The sequence below is a fragment of the Eptatretus burgeri genome, chromosome 6 (genome assembly GCF_056783735.1).
Source record: "Eptatretus burgeri isolate ZD-2024b chromosome 6, Ebu_testis_v1, whole genome shotgun sequence".
Classification (NCBI taxonomy): domain Eukaryota; kingdom Metazoa; phylum Chordata; class Myxini; order Myxiniformes; family Myxinidae; genus Eptatretus; species Eptatretus burgeri.
The window spans coordinates 15,032,520-15,047,207 of record NC_140966.1 but is presented as its reverse complement, the minus strand read 5'-3'; the positions used below and the strand labels follow the sequence as shown (position 1 = coordinate 15,047,207).

Below are 14,688 nucleotides of genomic sequence, written 5' to 3'. Positions count from 1 at the left end.
TCTTCTTCTTCTTCTTCTTCTTCTTCTTCTTCTTCTTCTTCTTCTTCTTCTTCTTCTTCTTCTTCTTCTTCTTCTTCTTCTTCTTCTTCTTCTTCTTCTTCTTCTTCTTCTTCTTCTTCTTCTTCTTCTTCTTCTTCTTCTTCTTCTTCTTCTTCTTCTTCTTCTTCTTCTTCTTCTTCTTCTTCTTCTTCTTCTTCTTCTTCTTCTTCTTCTTCTTCTTCTTCTTCTTCTTCTTCTTCTTCTTCTTCTTCTTCTTCTTCTTCTTCTTCTTCTTCTTCTTCTTCTTCTTCTTCTTCTTCTTCTTCTTCTTCTTCTTCTTCTTCTTCTTCTTCTTCTTCTTCTTCTTCTTCTTCTTCTTCTTCTTTCGGCTGTTCCCATTAGGGGTCGCCACAGCGGATCACCCGAATGATCCGCATAGTGATTTGGCACATGTTTTACGCCGGATGCCCTTCCTGACGCAACCCTGGTCGCCTCTTACGACACAGGGATAAGTCTTATGGCGTCTTATCGTCTTTTGTTAATTCACTGCTTGTTTAAGTACAGTACTGTGTTTATTACCCTCGCTAAAGAAGAGGGTATTGCATTTGGGTCTGTTTGTTTGTTTGTTTGTTTGTCTGCAGAAAACTTTTTGTTTGTGTTTTTCTCTGCAACTGCTTGTTGGATTGAGACAAAATTTTCACCATAGATGCGATTACTCATGTTTTATGATTTAATGATAATTATGACGTCATAGGTCATGTGGTGTGGCAGCCATGTTTGGAAAACGGGAAAACTCTATCTCTGAAACCGCACGAAGGAAAAAAATTGAAACTTGGCACATGGCAAGTACTCCTCGTGGGAATACGTGTTATTTTTTTTTTGACATCATAGGTACCTTCGTTATGACATCATAATTGCTCATGTAGAATGCTACATCTGATGAGGATGAGAATTTTTGAGGGTCATCTCGGGATAAAATGGTCCACAAAAAAAAATGATGATGTCATCGGTCACATAATTCGGCAGCTAGATTGGGTTTTTTTTTTTCAAAAAAACCTTCAAAAATCTTCTTCTCTGAAGTGGCTGAATAAATCGAGGCAAAACTTTACACGTATGACCGCCTATCCATGATGAACAAAAGTTTCACACATCTGACATCATTGGTCACATGGTTTGGCAGCCATATTGGATTTACCCTAAAACCCATAAAAATCATCTTCTCCAGAACGGCTGGACAGATTGAGGGGAAACTTCACGCAAAATGCTCCACAAGCCTTGGTTGTACGAGTTTGTTTCGGAATAATTGAATGGTCACATGGTTTGGCAGCCATATTGGATTGAATAAAAATATTTAATAATGTTCTCTCTGGAACTGCTTAATCAATCGACATGAAACTTCACAATTATGATTTAGCAGTGATGGGGAATGCATGTTTTAAATTTCAACTTCATCGGGCGCATGGTCTGGCAGCCAGAATTATATATATTTTTATGTGGGTTCTTTTTGATGTTTTTTTTTTTGAATAAGGCTTACTTGGCTGTTCCTGGATGGGTTTGAGGGTAGAGGAGTAGCAGCTGAAATGCATATCCAATCCAGGTTCCTGCTGATGGCTTCATCTTTGCTTGTTTGGGTTCCTTCTGATTACTCCAATGCAGGACTGTAACTATTTGGTCTTCCATTTGATTTGAATTGAATGTATTTTAATCCCATTCTAAGTGCAATTTAATAATAATAATAATAATAACGTCATTGGTCAATCAAAATCAAAGCGGGGTTGCATCAAAGCTGGACATCTTAGTACCCGGTCATCACTGCCAGCAGTTATAAAGTGGCAGTTCTAATTATGTCGCATTAATTATGTCACACCAGTACACAAATGCCACACAAAATACACCACACAAAATTACACAAACACCACACAAAACAAGTCCTGGCAAGGGTCTGCAATCTCTGATTGCTCTTTCTAATTTGTTGTTTGTCATCCTTCATCTGGGATTCTCAGTATATTTTGACTTGTCCTGATAAATTATTCTTATTGCCTAAGATCATGTGTCCACCTTGCTCCGCATCATGCCTTGCGAGTAAAACCCATTTTGGTTCATTGGACTTTAAAATTGGTAACAAAATTATAATAATCCGATAATTACCAGCACCTTGAGAGGAGACCAATAGACACTGTCAGTTCATGTTAATTTGGCCACCAATCGGCCATTCTTGCGCATGCACGAGTCCGTAAACCTATAAGTGTGCTTTCCCTAGCCCCGACAGATCATGTACGTGATGATTGCTCTCTCTTTGTCAAAACATTGTTTTATTTTTTCATTAGGACAAGAAGGAGAAAGAGTCTGTGGGAACTGGAAAACGGCGTCGCACTCGTCAAAAGTCATTAGAGGAGGTGAGATTACTGCTTTTCATGCTATTTTGAGTGCTGGCTCCAGAATGTGACTGTTTATTATCTTGCCAAAATGAAGTTTTTGCAAGATATCTAAGTCAGCTTGTATGTTTTTTATTTATTTATTTATTTATTTATTAAATTTTTTGTTTGTTTGTAATCACGTATAAAAAATTCTGCAGAGCACAGTTATAATTGGAAATTTTTGTGACTTCGCATATCAGAGGCCTATAGAGGTCCCTTTCAGCGCATAAAATTTGAAGGTCAAGGTCAAAGGTCAAGGTCACTGTCGCAAATCAGGGGAGTCGACGAAACCCTTATTTTTTGAGTAATTTTGATCGGATCGTCTTCAAACTTCATGGGAATATAGTTCATGGTCTGGCGCTCAGCTGATTAATTTTTGGTTGCGATTGGCCTTGACCTTCATGGTTAGCTCCTAAGGTCAAACATATTTGACCCCAAGGTCAAATTTTCAAGTTTTAGGAACCATATCGTGTAGTACCTCAAATTGAACACCTCGATGAGTGTTTTGTAGATATGTCAAGCTTGAGACATTATGACGTCATTTGGTGACGTTATGAGGCAAACGCATATTTTTCATGGTTACTCTGGAGAACGATTCTCATCGGAATCTCTCGTAGGCAAATATTCCTCAAGGAGTCACTCCTGGTGGATCGCAGCTCTGTTCACCTCAGTGTGACCTTAAAGAAGTCACACGTGGTTACCTTTTGGCAAGATACGGGTCATCCTGCGGGTGACATTGGTTTTTATTTTTTATTTCTTTTTTAACATGCAATTTTTCATTCCCTGAATATAATGTTCTCATGTTAAAACTTGGTTTGAAGGAAAACCAAAAGAAACTAGACTTCATAAAACACCTTCCCCGTGCAGTTTTGAGAAAAAGGACAAGGGACTTTATTGGAAACAGTTTGTTGGAATGATAATAAGTAAAAGCGCGATGGAAAATTTGATTGGTTGAGACGGCGTAAAATTTTGCCAAAGTACTGCTAAACTGAAGTTTTTTTTCGAAGTATAAACAAGGTGATTCATGTCCTACAGTGTTCAAATATAATTCAGTTGAAATACAAGAAAAGTTTTTTTTAAAGGCTCGAGAAAAATATCATTGAATGTGAAGTTTACGGCCATTGATTCACCCTCTTTTTGCACCACCTTATTTAACACGTGACATTAGTTATGTGTGCCTGCTGTTTTGGCCTTTATGACATCCTTAAAAACAAGTCTCCTGTTTGGAATGATTTTCAATTTTGGTTGACTGTCTGGCAGACGGACGAACTGAAGCAATTGCTTTACCGTGCCATGCGCATGCATGTTCAGGAGGAGATACCATACAATTTGCCAAATTTAGCGCCAAAGTACTGTTGAACTATAAGTTTGTTCCGATTAATGCTCTACAGTGTTTTAAAATTAGAAATCAGTCGTGCCAGCCCTGGTATGTAAACACATCTTGGCTTGGTTGTTAGGAACGATGGATTCTAAATGATGGTCCTCGGTCTCTGGCCACGATACTCTACCAACCATGCCAAACTCACGTTCACGGTCTTCTGCATTATTGTCGTGGAAGATGGCCGCATGCTCCTGTCGACACACCTTACAAGAAAGTTTTGAGCGACAATCTGTACTTCTGTGCCCATGTGTAAAGTAACTGAAGCAGAGGCCTCTGGATTTATGAAACTTCAGCTTATCCCTCTGAGAATGTCCTCTCAAGTGATGGCACATCTACATGGCAGTTCAAGCATGGCATGCATGTTAAATAAGAAGCATGGCTAACTGAATGCTGTGTACGATTTGGGCACCTTTAGGCGATGGTTGCTCCTGTTGGATGGCGAGTTGACAGCTGTGCTATTGGTACTGAAGTTGGGTCGGTGAATATTTGGGTTTGTTTGGTTTTTGGTTATTTGGTGAATAGTTGGGTAGGGTAGGAGAAGTTCCTCCTTTGGGCTTGCTTGGCAAGGACTCCTCCAAGCACCCTTTCCCTGTCAGGTCGCCTTTCATGCATCTCCATAGCTTGATGCCCAAAGAGTGGGTTCGTGGCTACATGGGTCTCCTTTTTGATTAATTTGACGAGCTGTCTGCAGGTAACCATGCCGCTCTGCTCGTCCATGAGTTTTGTGGAAGCTCGTGTCTGACAGGTCGGGACGTGGAAGTGAAGTTTCCCAACAATCTTGCAAAGATTGTGCGATTGTTCCATCTCTCGGAGATGATGAATATCTTTCATAGCATTGTTACATTCTCCAAGCGAAACGGCAAAGTTATCAAGTCCTTCAGTATCATTGGCCTTTATAGCCGGCCATTTCAAGGCCCGAGTGATGTATGCGTTTGCGATTTTATATTCGTCGCCAAACTTCTGCTCCATTAGTTCCCTTGCTTCCTTATAACCCATAAGCGAAGCCTGCTGTTTGCTTCGAGGTTCGGGTGGCGAGCTTGGGATCTTATGGTCCTGAGTTTGAGCCCCTGCTTCCATTGAATTAACAACAGGTGGGGTTGACTCAGCCTGTCATCCTTCTAAGGCTGGCAAAATGAGCACCAGTGTACTGGTAATATGGACATTGCATCAGCCGCATTGCTGTGCCCTCAACCAATGATGCAACCAACAGCCACAGGCTGCACACAAAGAAGGAGAAGACCCATATGGGGTGGCACATGACGGCAACTTCACACTATGTCCTGAGCCTTTCCATATGTGTACTGTGCAAGGTAATGCAGTCTTTCATTATCTGAAGTCCTACAACATGTCCTGGTATCAAAAGCCTTCACGAATTCCCAGTGCTCAATTGGTTCGCCCTCAAACTTTGGAATGTCCAACTGCGGCAGCAGATTCCATTGCTGATGTACTTCAATGAGCTTGGTGAGGCCTTCTTGATTCTTATGGGAAGCATCCATATATTGGACAAATGCCAACAGCACAGTATCTCTGTCTGCTTGTTGCAGCATTGCGTTATCACCATCTGCCTGTCGGGGCGTCGCACTGTCACCAACTGCTGGTTGTGGTATGTATTCTGTTATGTCAGGGTTCATATGAGGGTCTGCAAGTTTCACCGTTTGTGTTGGATGGTCAGAGCCAAGGATCTTCTCCTAAGCACCCGTGACAGCAATAGCTGTTTCAATTGTTAACTCCTCAAGATTCAATTCTAGTTCCATCTTCCGCAGGTGCTGCCGCTGCCTGAGAGCTTTGACCTCTGCCACCAAATAAGTCCTTTTTACGGTCTCATTGACACACACCGAGGACATTGCATTATCAAATGACTTTATGGATGCCTTGAATGTGACATGACTTGCCATTGACCCAGGTCAACTTGGTGCCTATCTGCTGTCTCTGGAGCCTTCCTGTGAAATGCTGTCCTCAGCAGAGATCGTCAAATCTGCCATGCATTTTATGGCTTCTTGTAGCCAAGAAGACGCCTTATTCTCGAATTTATGTGAAGATTCCTCTTTCGCCAGGTACCAGCCATGGTAGACTGGTTTCTGTCCTCGGTCTCAAGGTAGCTTTGGTGTTCATGGTGAATGTCTCTGAATTTATTCAGTAGCACTCTCCATTCAGAGAGGCTCTCCTGAACTTCATCCACTCTTGTTACTGTCCATTAATGACCGAACTGTGTTTCCTTTGGTTGTGAGCTGCCGAATAAGGGCTGATTGAGCCCACTTCCACACCAAGCCCTTTATCCGTCATCGTACGGGATCTTACAGCTCAGTCTATGGGTGCTGGGTTGCTACTGCTCTCTGCAGTTCCTGCTGGCGTGTCGACGGGTGTACCAGGAGGATCGGCATCATCGTCAGCATCACCCTCCACTGAGGTGAACACTGAGGTAACTGTTCTGTCATCCATACCTTGAAGGATCTTTGATTGATGTTGTGGTATTTTTGTGACCTTTCAAAGATGCTCGCGATACCCCGTCTAAAACTTGGCTTATCACCCCCAGTACGATTATCAACGATGCTATAAAAGATCACCGATGAAGCAGATGTCACACCTTTCATTCGCTTCTTTATTAATTGACCTTTCTTCCACGCAGGTTAACCGCAACAAACAAAATGCACTAATAAGTTCCACTTGCAAGACACAGGTCAGCATGTCTTATGGCGATGCATGTTTACATTGATATACGGACATATGAGGCACATAGTGGCAATGCACAAAGCTTCATAATAATGCTCTGCAAATACGAACAGACTCGGTAAAATAGCGAGCCGATCCCAACAAACCTCATCCCGGCATCAGGGTACAGACGTAGGCCACACCGATCAATCGATAATCAAAGTGAACTGATGGTCTGAAAAAGGTTGCCATTACATGAAATATATGTTCTTACAAGATCACGACCACTTTATGGTGACTTAGCGAAGGTAAAACAGTAAAATGCGGCCACTTTGGGCCCGGATTCATAAGATTACAAAAAGGCATGCAAAACACCGAATCTACTCGTTCACGAATGTGCTTGATCCAAAATGGTCCGAGCGTCATAAAAATAAATAATTCGATTGGCTGAGAACACATGACGTCGCAGCTCCGCGAAACAGCAAACGCCGATAGGCAGTTTACAGCTCCCCAAGTACTGCTATTTCACAGCAGCAGAGGAAGTTTACGACTCAAGCTCGGCTGGTCAATATGTGACAGGATGAAATGGAGGCTGATGTGCAAACAGCCACAACAGACCCGTCTTTCAACACTGGGTAAAATGTCCCTCGGTGTCTTCCGTGAAGAGTAGGCGAGTTAGCGCCTCGCCGGCACCCTGAACAAATCACAAAATCCTGCCACAGTTGAATGCCAGGCATGGCCAGCCCATCCCTGAAAGACTTGGGACAAACACGTGTCTCGGCTTACCCCACAATTTGGGAATAATTGGAGCCAATAAAGGAGGAGTCGTCATTGTTTTTACAGACTTGACTTCTAATTGGCTGCAAACCGTTTAATTCCTATGATTGTTTTATCCCTGCCGTTATTGGATTTGTTGAGATTTTGGGTCAGGAATGTGCCTTCAATCCTCAGCGCAATTGAGGTGGTGGCGATGTGAGCAACCATTGCAGTCGAAAAGGATATAATTGCTTGCACGCGCTTAATGGGATAATGATAGGTCTCGACTCTCGTTTTCTACTTTTACCATGTTTGCCTCATGTTTGCCATTCTTTGGAAGAGTCAAATTATTTTTGCAAGTGCGAAACCCACCTTTGTCGGTTTCCTTTTTGAAAGTTGTGTTTTAAATCACGAAATGCGCTCAAGTTTTGAAGTGAATTGCTGTCTGAAATGTAAACCCCCTTTATGGGATCATCACTTTGACCGACTTGTTTAAGCTGTAATTTGTAACTCGAGAATAGGTAAAGTTGTTCGGGTGAGTTTTGGCTTCTTTCACATTCATTCAGGTCGCACTACTTCGGTTGTTTTACTGAAGTACCGCTGTTTTATGGATGTTGCTGTGTAAATATGATGTCTGAAAGTGGCGATTTATTGCTGTTTTCGATTTCTCTTCATTCTATTTCAAATTTCTTTCTTCTGCTTTGGGTTTCTCTTTATTCCCCCTTTCAATGTCTTTTTCGTCTACTTTTGATTTGGAACGTTTTAATTCACGTTGAAATGTTCACTGATCTATGTTTTCACCTGTGATGACTCACCTGAAGGTTGAACCGCAATCTCTATTACCATTACTAATGTTGTTCATTTCTCTTTTCAAGCATATCTTGTCATATAAATGTCATCATCCTGAGCAATCTGAATGAATTATATGCGAATGTCATTCTCATCATGATGTAAAGCAATTAATAGTGTTGACTACATGACTTATGGTGACTCTTTTTTCGTATTCGAGTCCATGATTTTTCTTTCCTTGCAACTTTGCAAAGTTTGATCCAAAGCTCGTGTTACGGGATTGACACAACAGAAAATATAGAGCACGTCACTGATTTACGTCATGGATGCGTTACTAAAAACTGCGATGTTATATGAAAGCCATATACATGATATATTTTCCCATATACAGGGTGGTCCAAAACGACCCGGACAACTTTGGTTCATATATTTATAACCACAAATGATACAATGATGCCCTTTGGTTTATAATTTATATGATACAGGAACTCATAAAGGATTGCGCACACCACCAATACACTTCAATGTGAGCTCCGTTTGTCATGTACAGGACATCAAGGCTGTACACGAGTTCTTGTCATGTTGGACTCAGTACGTTTGTGTCCACCAGTGCACATGCAGCTATGATTCAAGAATGAAGATCCTGCAGGTTTGCCACCTTGGTGTTGAAGGCAACATCTTTGACAAACCCTCACAGAAAAAAAAGATAAAGGGGGGGGGGGGGTTATGTCTTGCTATCGTGGGGGCCAGGTGGTTGGTCCGTCTCGGACAATCCAGCGACCTGGACATTTTTCATTCAGGACGGCTCAAACGACTAAGGCCCAATGAGGGGGAGCACCGTCCTGTTGAAAAATGATTTTGCGTTGCAGGTCTTCAATCTGTGGGAAGGCAAATCCTTCCAAACATGTTCATGTAAACTGTTGAGGTCACTGTATCCTTCGAAAAGAAAAACGGACCCACCAAGCGGTCACGGAGAAGGCCACACCACACACTGACCTTTGGACTATCATGTATTTGTTCAATGACCACGTTGGGGTTTTCAGGGCCTCAGGTCCTCGCGTTGTGCTTCTTGACCTTCCCTGATAGATGAAAGCAAGCTTTGTCTGTGAACATGACCTTTTCAGGTGGGCTTCGTCATCCTCTATATGACTGAGAATTTCCAAGGAAAACACCTTGTGTTTGGCTCGTCATTTAGTTTGAGTACCTGCAGAATCTGCACCTTATCGGCATAAAGGTTCAGTCTTTTATACAAAATCCTGTGTGCAGTGGTGGTTTTTAGTCCCAGTTCTCTAGATGCTCGTAAAATTGATTTTCTGGGACTTTGTTGAACGGATTCACACACATTCAATGTCTGCTGCACGTGTGCTTGGATGATGGGTAATTTTCAGTTTCTGACAACTTTCAGTCTCCTTAAACTTCTTGTACCACTCTGATACCAGTCCGCGATGGCGGATTCCTTCCATACTTTATATGCAAATTACACTGAACTCGCGTGTCGAATCTCGTCTCGATGCACCATTCGCATGCACTGAGCTTCTCCTGTGGAGTCGCCATTTTATTTTACATTAAACCACCAGACCTGAAAATATAGAAAACTTTGAGTTTCTGTATCATATAAAACAAACTATCATTATATCATTTGTGGTTTGTGGTACTAAATATATTAACGACCAAAGTTGGCCAGGTCTTTTTGGAACACCCAGTACATCGTGTTATGATGGGGGAATGTGTTGCCAAGGATAAAAATTTGGTCACCCTAACTTAACTCAACCTTCACTTAAGTACATATTAGAAACAAAAAATAAACAAATCAATACAGAACATGACTGAAATAATATATTGTTGCGGATTCGCGCCCGCCGGCGTGCGGACGGCCACGTAACTCGAATCGCGGCACGTCGCCCACCGGACGGACAATCCCGTCGTGACCCTCTCGGACTAACGCCGGGAACTAGTCACGGGTGGACCTTTCGGCCTCACCATGATCGTGCCAATCGGCCCCCGCGTGGGATAGGGTTGCTCGCCAAATTCGACCTACCTAAGTACCCACACGGAGGGTAGACCGGGCGATCGCACCTCGCCGCAGGTCGACTTCGGACACGGGCCACTTTAAGCGACCCGTTCCGTACTATCGGGATAACCGAGCGGTGTTATCGTCGGCCTCGACGGTTCGATTAATTATCGGGCGTTTTAGCCCACGACCAACCCTTTACGTGAAGTAAGATGGAGATTCACTAAAGGAAAAGACGAAGCGAAACGGGAAAACAGTTCAACATAAAGCACATTTATTTCGCGATGAACGGAAAGCACACATATACAATTACACCAAAAGCAAATGTAAAAGAAGAAGAAGAAACACACAATAATGCACAAAAAGCAAATGTAAAAGCAAAAGACAATGCAGAGCTAACCGACTACCGAGCACACGGCAACACTTATACAGTTTTACTTCACAGACGGCGCCGACAACACATATACTCAAAGAAAAAGAAAAAGGGACCACCCTCCACGATGAGGGGGCAGACGGCTTGGGGCCGAGACCACGTCGAGCCTACCCGTCTGGTGATGAGCCGCAAAATGGCGCTGGCGCCCCGACTCCGCGGGCTTCGCTGGGACTGCCTGGTATGGGGTGGGAACGGGGCCCCCTTCTCGCACTATCTCAGTGCGGGGGGAAACAGGAGGGGGTTGTTGATGCTCGGGGGAAGCAGGATATCTCCCTGTCTCGGGTCCCGCGACGAGCGTCTCCACCACGACCTCGGTCGCGTTGCCGGCCTCTCCCCTCCGCAGCTCCCCGACTCTGACACGAGCACCCCCTCGACCGCCTTCGCTGCCGCCACCTCTCCAACTCTCCACAGCTCCGTCCAACCGCCTTCTCCGACTCCTCTCCTGACTGGCTCTTCCCAACTCCACCGACTGCGAACTGCCCGTTTGGCGAGCGAACGCAGCCCTTTATAGCCCCCGGGGCCTCGCTCCTTCGCCTTCGACCCTTTACCTTCGACCCTTCACCTCTGGCTGGCTCCCCATTGGACCGAGGAAAAGTGGGCGTGAATGCTTTTTGATCCATGAATTTGCATATAGCGATATTACTCCAACGCACCTGGAGGCGGGGCCAAATCGCCCCACACTCGCCGATAGGACGGAACAGAAGTGGGCATGAGTCGTTTTTGATCCGTTTTCTTCGGAAAGGCTGTGATGTTTCTGCACACGCTGCTCGGTGCGCGCCCTGCACGAGTCCAGTATCGGTGCCCACAAGCGGCGCGGAAATGGCGGTGATGCGATGGTTGCGAGAGCGAGATGTGACGGTAAAGGTCGTGGCTGTTGGCGTTGTTGTTGTTGTGAAGCGGCGTTGCGGCTGGTGGTTGTTGTGTGATGGCTGTTGAGACGTGGTTGGTGGTGGTAGTAATGGCGGCTGGTCCAAAATAAAGATAGTAAAAGAAAAACGGCTATCTAGAAGGGTCGCAGCCCGAATGAATGACATTTATTCCCTCTAAACAACGGGTTTGGGCCTAACTACACATATACTTACAGAGATATCTCACCTAAGGGACCTGAATGGTGGTTTGCGAATTTCGTCAACCACAACAATATGTACACAAATAGACAGTTTAATGGTGCAGGTCGAGTGGTGGGACTACAGGGAGGTAGAGGCAGGCACTACCATGCTTTGGTGTAACGTCTGAGCCGACTTAGTAACGTGCTGGCCCTCCCTTAAATCAAAATGGCGGTTCGAGCGGTCACCACGCAGGATGCTGGGTGCTTTCCATGTGGACATGAGTTGTCCCGGACCCAATCTGTCGTGTGACGGACGATTAATAACTGAAACCGTTTGCGATCAGGGCAACTTGAATCACTCGGAGAACAAGTGACTTCACGTACGTATTTAATAAGTAAACGGGGAGGGAGAACAGAGGACATGAAAGCATTCAATTACACAGTTTATTCACCAACCTGGGGTATCGGACGTGCTTAAGTTCACCGTATTAAAAAATTTCAGATGACGTCATATCGGACGAGCACAACTTAAATAAAAGCTCTCCGATCTTTAATGATTACTTTAATGCAGAAGTGTAGTTGTCACGTTACTCGAACATTGTAGCCTCAACAAAAGCTGTCCTCAAAGTTCTGTTGACACTCCATCACTGTGCGAAGCACATGTTACTATGCATTCAGTTGTCTGCACAAGTGCCCTTTCACAGAGTAACCACAATACTTATTTGATTCAGGTTGCCTTTAGCAATTGTCATTGTGTCTTTTGGTTACTAATTTTAAATCGTGTGGTCACAACTTCCACATGAGTATGCAGTATTCATTGTATCGGAATTGTTGATTTTTCATCATTGAAATACCAGATAACGAGTCTTTCTGCTTCGCTATTTCAACGACTGAAGCCCTGCTGCCGACATCAGGATTTTTTTTGTTTGTTTGTTTTTGGCATTGAGGTTTACTCTTCAAGATTTTGACAACACTTCATCTGTCCTCTACCCTCAGACCTGCCTGCTTTGTTTAGACCTGTCCAGTTTGGCTCATTTGCTCATCGGGGCACACAAGCCGCTCCACGATTATCAACGTGAGAGTCAGTTGGAGCGGTTGATGCAAGAGAGTAATTTATTTTAATTTTGAAAGATGCCTTTGATCCTCTTGAAAAAGAATGGTCTCTGGGTCTATCACTTCACCATCACAGTCAAGTTGGTTGTCTATATTTTACTGGCTCCTTTTTGGTCTTGTACCCTCTGGTCTATCCGTGCTTTGTCATCCCCGGGTTTCTGCAGGGTGCACAGGGGTCCACCTTCAACCCCCTTCTGGTGAAACTTCCAAAATCCAGGATCACTGCTCACCTCCACTCATTTGTTACTCCTTTTTTTTCCCCACCTGTAGAACCAAATTCCACATTATTTTTCAATTTAATTCTTCCCTACAGGTCTTCAAGACAGATGTTCACCACCATCTCAGATCATCCCCATCTACAACCATGATCGCTTCTCCCCCTATTGACCCTCCCAAACCCCACGTTTTTCCAAGTTTTCAGTTGATCCTTCCTGAGAGTTTGTAGTTGTATTCATCTTGTTCAACCCCTGTGTTCTCCCCCTAACCCTCATTCTTCTCCACATCCCTTATTTCTCCCAGTCTCCTATTTTGTACCTCATCCCTGCTGTTGATGTCCCCCCCCCCCACTCTCTTTCCACTTACTTTTGTTCCGTTACGTCCTGATCCATTCTATGTCCTAGCTCCTTCGCGAGCCTCGACATTGTGTCGAAAATAGCTTTCTCCAGTGCTTATTTCCATTGCAGTAACATTAAAACCACAATCCAGGCCAAGTGTCTTCATTTTTGTTGAAAAACTGTTTTCTCATGTTCTTTTATCACCGGTAGACATATGAAACCCACTCTCAGAAGATGCACACACTCACACATTTATCCAGGATGTAGTGCATGAACATACATAAGTGCATCATAATGTTATTATCGGTGTATGTTCTTTCAGGCTGATCTGCAGGATGAACGCCAAGGCGTGCGCCCAGGTGACAATGCTCGGCCACCTGATGGACCACCAGGGCACCAAAACAAGGTTAAGTCTGTGACAAACCAACTGCTCGCCAAGTTTGAAGAGAGTGTGCCATCACAATCCGGCCTAAAGCGCCAGGTAAGTTCCCCATGCACATGTTACATAAATCATGCCTCCTGTATTTCATTTTCAACATTTGTTTTTTTGGGGGGGTGGATGAGGGAAAGGCAGTTGACAAAGTCGATCGAAACTTTCAGAAGGCATGGAATAAGGTTCCACGTTGGAGGTTGTTAGCCAAGGTGAGGGCTTGTGGAGTGGCTGGACATGTAGCAAATTGGATTGTAAACTGGCTTCGTGGTAGGAAGCGAAGAGTGCTTGTGAGTGGGAGAATGTAAGTAGTGGATGTAAGAGGATATACCCCAGGTAAAATTATTATTCATAATTTACATCAATGATTTGGATCGTGGTAATAAGAGTCAGCTTTCTCGATTTGCAGATGACACAAAGCTCGGAGGTAAGGTAGATAATAACAGAGAGGGTGGTGATTAGATTCAGGAAAGCCGAGATACTTTCATAGATTGGGAAATCGATTGGCAGATGCGGTTTAACCGAAATAAATATAAGGTGCTGGGGATGGGAAAGAACAATGAAAATATAAATTACATGATGGAAGGGAGCATGTCACACAGGAGAAGGATCTGAAGGTGGTAATATACACAGCGGGGACAAGCAGCCAAAACAGTGCCAGGCAGCTATAGGTAAAGCTAATAGGATTTAGGTTGTATTTGGAGGGGGATCGATTATAAATCAAGAGGTAGTTTTAATACCGTATCGGAATTTAGTGAGGCCTCATCCAGAATATTGTGTGTTGTTCTAGTCGCCACATCTCAGGAAGGACATAACTGCGATCGAGAGAGTTCAGCGCAGGACTACTATGTAGATTGATCCCGGGCTTCACTTGACTCGGTTATGAGGAGCGGCTGGAGGATAGAGGAGTTTATACATTAGAAAGGAGGTATTATTAAGATGTATAACATAATGAAGGGTGGAGAGTAATAGTCAAAATAAGTCGAGAAGAGTTTTTCAGCAGAATAGACAGTGATAGGACCATAGCCTGAGTGATAAGATGGTAGTGAGGTAGGGGGTCTTTAACTCAGAGAGTAGTTAATGCATGGAATGGTCTCCCTAGAAAGGTAATAGGCAGCAGAAACAGCA

At 43.8% G+C, this 14,688-nt stretch overlaps 1 protein-coding gene across 17 annotated transcripts in view; it reads left to right on the top strand.

The window, feature by feature from the left end:
* MICAL3 (microtubule associated monooxygenase, calponin and LIM domain containing 3) overlaps nt 1-14,688 on the top strand; it is a 329,542-nt gene that overhangs the window by 134,874 nt on the left and 179,980 nt on the right. For all 17 annotated transcript variants that reach the window (XR_015058963.1, XR_015058964.1, XM_085884102.1 and 14 more), the window contains 2 exons: nt 2,307-2,375; nt 13,453-13,611. Coding sequence is in view for 15 of the 17 variants with exons in the window: in XM_085884102.1 (XP_085740228.1) it covers nt 2,307-2,375; nt 13,453-13,611 (228 nt within the window). In the remaining 2 variants the exon portion in view is untranslated. The remainder of the gene's footprint in view (nt 1-2,306; nt 2,376-13,452; nt 13,612-14,688) is intronic.